Genomic DNA, 7005 nt, shown 5'->3' on the forward strand with positions numbered 1-7005 from the left:
TGAACTGAGATTTGACTGAGCTTGAAGCCATTTCTAACTTTAGCCTTGGTGCCGGAAGGAGAAAAAAAAGGATGGATTGAAATAGGACTTTCCCTACCCAGAGACTGTGTATTCTTTACTCAGGGAAGATGTATGGGTTAGAAACTAGGAGAAAGTCAGGAAACCACCTGGTTGGGGAGCCACTGGTCAGATAGGTAAGACAGGTCACCCATTCTTGGGAAAGAGACATATTTGTAATGAAGCTTTTTTTTTCCTTGTCTTCTCAATGGATAAGGGAGGGGGATGAGGAAAAATGAGAATTAGGAACTGACAATAAAGAAAACTGAATGAAATATATAAAAGACAACTGGTAAATAAATATAAACATACTTAAGAAGTGCAATTCAGAGTTTGGAGGTGAATGCTATGATACATAGAATGATTGGATATGGATGATAGTAACCAGAGAAGCCTTCCTTGAGTAATTTAGCTGTGCTTTAATTTTTTTATTTATTTTATTTTTTAAGGAGGACAAGGATTGATGGAGAGGAGGGAAGAAGTTAGTGTAGGTGAGAGAAATTGAGTAATCAATGAGCAAATCTAGAAAAAAAAAATAAGACCAGAGGATTTCTAGCACAACCTCAAGGAATGTTTCAGTTTTTTTTTTTACTTTTGCATGCTTACTTTTGAGAACATGGCAAGTGATTTATATTTTTTTAAAATGTTGGGGGAAGAAAAATGCAAAGCAAAAGAACATTGTGGGGGCATGCTGTGGGCTTAAAAGAGGTTTTTATATCTCATTATAAATAGAAGGGTTGATATCGTTACACTATTCAAGAATATTACCCTGGTAGTATATGGACAAATAGAATGATTAAAGGTCTAAGAGTCCATTAGGGTGGTGGCCATGGGAGAAGAGAGAAAAGGATGAATGAAAGAACATTGTATGGTTGGAATTGATGAGTATATAAAAACTTATATTTCAATTACTTGATCAGTTTTATGCCCCTCCAGTGTCACATTTTCAAGAAAGCAAGAATAATAAATAGAAGAAAGAAAGGGAATGGGGAAAAGAAGAGTTAATTCCATTCAATTTATTAATTGCCAACTCTATTTGAGGCAATCTGCTTGATAAATACTGGTTGTCCTATCAAAACTCTTATAGTTCTTGCAAAGACTCTCTACAAATCCAAACAAAAGGTTGAAAATTGAGCATTATTTTCTCATATTAAAAACTCTTTAGTCTAGACTAAAATCTTAAAATACAGAATTTCAGAAACGCTTTCTCAGTAAGATTCAAACCAGGGGCAGAGGACTCTCAGAAACCTACTTCCTGGCCCTGAACTGAGTTTTACAACTCTAAGATCTGGCAAAGACTCTGCTTCTGATAATGATTCTGAATTGCCTTGGGTAATATATGTTTATCTTCCCATATATAATCCTCACAGGATAGATATGTGTCTCAATTCTGTCCAGATTCCCTTGGTGACTGGTCAGGCATCTTTTACTATAGAGTAGAGGTTCTGAACTTAGGATCTATAGTCCCTTAAAGGGATCTGTTAATAGATTTCAGGGGGTCTATGACCTTCAAAAGGAAAAATTACATTGGTATATTCATTAAATTTTAAATAAAATTTAATATTTTCTTCAATTATTTAAAAATATTATTCTGAAAATAGTCCATAGGCTTTACAAGACTTCCAAAGGAGACCATGACACACCGAAATAAAGATTAAGAATCTCTGATCTCAAAATAATTCAACTTAATTTTTGAATCTTTAGAAAATTATATTCTAGGAAGACTGTCAAGGAAAAGAATTCTACATAATAGCTGAAAAATATATGACATAGGATGGCCATTGATGGTTCTTAGACCACTTCCTTCTAACTCAATGGGAAACCAAGTTTTAATATCTGAGACCTGAGAAAAATGTTTATAATCTCTTCTGCATTCTTGATAAAAACATTGTACACATTGATCCTGTCTTCTGCCTGAATCTATATCTATAGTCTATGATGATATCATCTTTTGAGAGACCCTTTCTGTTTCTCAATGATGTTGCTTTACCAGTCCCAAGAGAACAGCTCCTTCTTCCAACCATCTGCTTTCCTGCTGATTGGCATTCCAGGTCTGGAAGCTATGCATGGATGGATCTCCATCCCCTTCTGTTCCATGTATACTTTGGCTCTCACAGGCAACTGTCTGATCCTGCTAGCTGTGAGGAAGACTCCCAGTCTGTACCAGCCCATGTATTACTTCCTTTCCATGTTGTCTCTCACTGACTTGGGACTCACTTTGTGCACACTTCCTACCACTATGGCTGTGCTCTGGTTTGACTATCACCACATAGCCTTTAATGCCTGCTTGGTCCAGATGTTTTTCCTCCATTCCTTCTCTGTTGTGGAGTCTTCAGTGCTTCTCGCCATGTCCTTTGACCACTTTGTGGCCATCTCTAATCCCCTGCACTGTGCATCTGTCCTTACCAACAGTGTCATTGTCAGGGTTGAAATGGCTATTGTGACTGGTGCCACTGTTTCTCTCTTTCCTGTGCCTTTCCTGCTGAAGAGGCTGAACTTCTGCCCTGAGAAAATCCAACTTTCCCACTCATTCTGCTTCCATGCTGACATGATGAGGAGGGCCTGTGCTGACATCACTGTCACCATCCTATATGGACTCTATGTGGTGCTCTCCACTGCAGTTGTGGATTCCTTGCTAATTGTTTTCTCCTATGGACTCATACTGCACACCGTGATGGGTTTGGCTTCCCCTAAAGAATGGGCCCGGGCCCTGAACACTTGTGCCTCCCACATTCTAGCTGTTCTGGTCTTCTATATTGCAGTCATTGGAGTGTCCATTATCCACTGCTTTGGTGGGCATGCACCCCCAATTGTGTCATCTACAGTGTCAAGTCCAAGCACATTAGGGAAGTAATGCTTAGGTTGCTAAGGAAAAAGAGCTAAAATTGATCTAAGGAATAGTCCTAGAATCCCAGGAAACTCAAGATGGTTGTGATGGGGTGGGAACTATGAACACAGCCAGAACCATGAACAGAGTAACTTTTTTGCAGTGCCTTTAGTTCATAGAAATTGAAGAGCTATCAAATTTGAGAGGTGAGAGAGTGCCCATTCTCATGAAAGTCCAGAAGGAGAGTACATTGTAAACCTTGAAATACTATTTAGAAGATGGTTAACTTGTTACTATCCTATTATACTAGTTTGATGTGACAACAGTGTTCTAATAAATGTCTCAGAAAATACTGACTCTAACATGGAATAATGAAAATGAAGAGGAAAGACAACACAAAACTGTGGGAATAAAAATACACTTAAAGGCAGAAGATTCTAAAAGTTTTACAAGAAATTCCATAAGCTCATATTTCTGATGTTCTGCTTCCTAGCTGTGTGACCTCAGGTAGGGTTCTCAACTTGCATTGGTCTCAGTTTTTGCATCTAAAATGTAGAGCTATTAACACACACACACACACACACACACACACACACACACACACACATACTCATTCCTACTACATTTTCAAGATTCTCCAGTTTTTCATGTTTCCTAATTTTTTGAGATTATTATTAGATTCAAATGAGATATTATATGTGATGTGCTTTGTGACCATTAAGAGTTTATAGGTACTACTTTTTATAATTATTCTGTGGAATTAAGTGACCGTCTTGACCTCATTAACTCCTCAATCTTATCTAAGAATGTCAGCTGGATTAGTGTCCCTGTTCTGTTGACACACCACCATATGGTATGGTTTCAGAGGTCTAACCTGTCCTCAGTCCTAACTCACACCTCACAATAGTACTTTTCTCTATAGTTTCCCTGCCCAAACTTTGCTCCCAGTGGACAGTTATTCCTCTACCATGTACTGTCTTTACGAGGACCTCCTTCATACCTGAACTGTAGTGAGGTTTGGCCAGGCACTGTGCTCTATGAGTGAAGCAGAATTTCAGTAGCTCAAATGAGATGACTGAGGGGGATAACCTTTAAGGTCTCTACCAGCTCTAGTCTAAGAGCTCACATCTAGTAAAATGTAAGCTACTTCAGGGCAGGGATTCTCATTTGTGTCTTTAGAAACCCAAGTGCCTAGCATAATGCTTTTCACATAGTAGTTATTTAATAAATACTTGATGAACTGAATTGAATTGGATTGGGTATTAATAGGTTCCAGGCTTACTATCCTCAAGTCATCTTTCAAGTTTCACTTGAGAACTACAAAAACCTTACACACTTCCAACATGATATATTAGGATGCCTAGCCAAGATTGGCATACTATTCTCAAAATTCTTCCCAAAGATCTTCTCTCCTCTTTTTTTCTGGCCCATTTGGCAGGTTTCCTATTAGTCCTGCTCCATTACCATCCCATCAATAATACACTTCAATACAGGTCTCAACCCAGAATGTAGGGATGCCCCCACCTTTTGATCTTCCCTCTATGAGCACTTCTCTCTTCTCAGGAAAGATCTACTAGAGTACAAGGCACAGATTAATACCAAGAATATGTCTTACCCCTATCCCCAAAAGTACCCAAAGAAACCCTACTTAATAAAATCTTTCTTTCAAGATGGGGGTTCTGAGAGTAATGTTTTTGTGATTATGAAAGAATAGATGCCCTCCATATGACCTCCATATGACCTCTCATCACACCACATGGCAGAGAACAAGGATGGTTCTCCAAGGCATTCAAAAGAAATTGATTGTTTGAAAATTCAGATTTCCCCCACCCCCTGGAATCCACATGACTGTTACTAGGTGACCATATAGATGGGAAGATGAACAAATAAATGTAAAAAAAATTGTTAAATGCTTGCTATGTGCAAAGCACATAGAAATGCAAATACAAATGGAAGAATCCTTTAACAATCTTCCTCTCCAGAGCGCTCTTCAATTCCCTTCCCACATGAATTCACCTGATAAATCATATATAAATGGCTGGATTAAGCAGACAACACATCGTCTGAGGCCCTGCCACCCTCAGAGACTCCCATCCCAGAACCTGAAATCTCCAGAGGACTGGAGGATCCATCCAGGCTTGCCCATGCAGAGGTGTAAGGCACAGACAGAGTAGACCTATTGGCAGAATGCATGTTCGGATAAGACTGAACAGGAGCATTGGAGGTTAGTCAGAAGCTGAGGTTAGTCCCATGCTGCTTGGATCTCACTAGCTATGACTTCATTTTTCCAGAATGGTAGAGTTAGATAATTGATATCTATGGAAAACACCCTGATTACACTGGATCTGCATAAGGCTCCCCTGTTCAGTACCTTGTTTAGTAGCCTCTCTGATAAAAACTGCTCACAAACAATGAATCTGCATTAGATATTCTCCTCATTCCCTTGGCCTTGTACTTGATGAAGGCCTTTGTGAAATAGAGAATGGATTGAAAATAGCAACTAGATAAATACTAGGGTATTTTCAGGGGCCCTTAACTTTTTTTTTTAATCTCATTGACTCCTTCAGTAGTCTGGTGAAAGCTATGGAAAACTTTATTGTTTTTAAAGGCATGCAATGAAATACATATGATTACAAAGACAACCAAGTGTATTGAAATGAAAAGGAATTTTTCCTATTCAAATTCATCAACCTTTTGATACCTACGTCCAGAATCCTAGGATATAGTATATCCCAGATTAAGAACCTTTCTCCAGATAATACAGTTCTATATAATTAAAAGTGGCCTACAGATGACTGCTTTCATAAGATCCACAGACTGCTCTTAGCAATAACATGGTCTCATATTCTAGGACAACCATTCTGATAGGGAGGCTGTAGGTCTTATGAAGGCAGTTGTTTGAGGAAGCAGGTAGTAAGTAGGTGGGCTAAGGAGCAGGGAGTGTCCCTCATAGGATTCCTTCAGAGCCAACTAAACTATTTGGAATTAGCTAAAATCTATATGGGCTATCTCGTTCTTTTTAATCCTTATATTAGAATCATAGAATATTAAAGCTCAACAAGGATCTAGTGATCATGCTGTTCTCATTTCACAGAAGGGGAAACCCAGGATCAAAGAGTATTCATCTGCCTAATGTTATAAGGTCAATAAGCATTTGATCTAAAAATGCTCAACAATTGGAAGTGCAGGGCACTTTCCACAGCACCTCCCTGTCTCATGAATACCCAAATCATTGCTTCTAAACTCTTGGGAGTTATTACAAAAGCTTCCACATCACAGATTCTTCAGATAAAAGGTGGTACTTCAGGAAAAAGGTGAGGATCCATGTGATTAAGTGTGTTTTAGTGGAAGAGAGTATAGTCAATGAATCCTGTTTCCAGATGCCGTATGTCCCAAAAAGCATGATTTGCTAGAATTGTAGATTACAAATGTAACATACCTTAAGGTTATAGTGCAATTTATTCACTTTATGGATAAAGAAACAGAGGACCATAGGCTTAAAGTACATAAATTGTTAAGTCACACTTTGATTCGGTGGTACTGAGGATACCTTCACAGTACAGACACGAGAGAAAATTATGACTGGTTTCTATATTAGTCTGTAAGTGCTCCTTGAATCCTGGTTTTACTTAGGATGGGACAATGATGATGAGCTGCTTTAAGAACTTCTACTTCTAAATCTTGATCTCTTTTTTCTTAAAATTCATGGATTCAACAATTCTTTCTGTGCACACAAGTCCCCAATCCATCTATCCACTCTTCCGCTCTCACCTGAATTCTCCTGAACTACATATTTGCCAGCTGAACATTTCCATCTCAATACAAGGTAGGCATGTCAAAATCAAAATGCCCTAAACAGACCTCATTATCTTTCCTTCTAAACCCATTGAATCTCCAAATTTCCTCATTCCTTAAAAGGACACAACAATTACTACAAGCATGCAGGAATCATCTTCAATACATCCCTCTGTCTCATCCCTACATCTCTAATCGGTTATCAAATCCTATCTATTCAACCTCCTCAACATCTCCTGGATCGGTCATTTCATCTCCACTCACATCACAGCTACACCAATTCAGGCCCTTATCATTCTTTCATGGACAATTGCAATAGCCTCCAA

At 38.6% G+C, this 7005-nt stretch overlaps 1 protein-coding gene across 1 annotated transcript; it reads left to right on the forward strand.

Moving 5' to 3' along the window:
- The first annotated feature begins 2035 nt into the window (after window positions 1-2035).
- LOC118840347 (olfactory receptor 51G2-like) lies at window positions 2036-2911 on the forward strand. Its single transcript, XM_036747830.1, has one exon. The coding sequence runs from the start codon at window positions 2036-2038 to the stop codon at window positions 2909-2911; it is 876 nt and encodes a 291-aa protein (XP_036603725.1).
- The last annotated feature ends 4094 nt before the right edge of the window (window positions 2912-7005 follow it).

The sequence above is a fragment of the Trichosurus vulpecula genome, chromosome 2, assembly GCF_011100635.1.
Source record: "Trichosurus vulpecula isolate mTriVul1 chromosome 2, mTriVul1.pri, whole genome shotgun sequence".
In the NCBI taxonomy this organism is placed as follows: Eukaryota; Metazoa; Chordata; class Mammalia; order Diprotodontia; family Phalangeridae; genus Trichosurus; species Trichosurus vulpecula.

Coding starts and splice junctions, on each gene's coding strand:
- LOC118840347 (XM_036747830.1), top strand. CDS start 2,036: ATGTTGCTTTACCAGTCCCAAGAGAACAGCTCCTTCTTCCAACCATCT.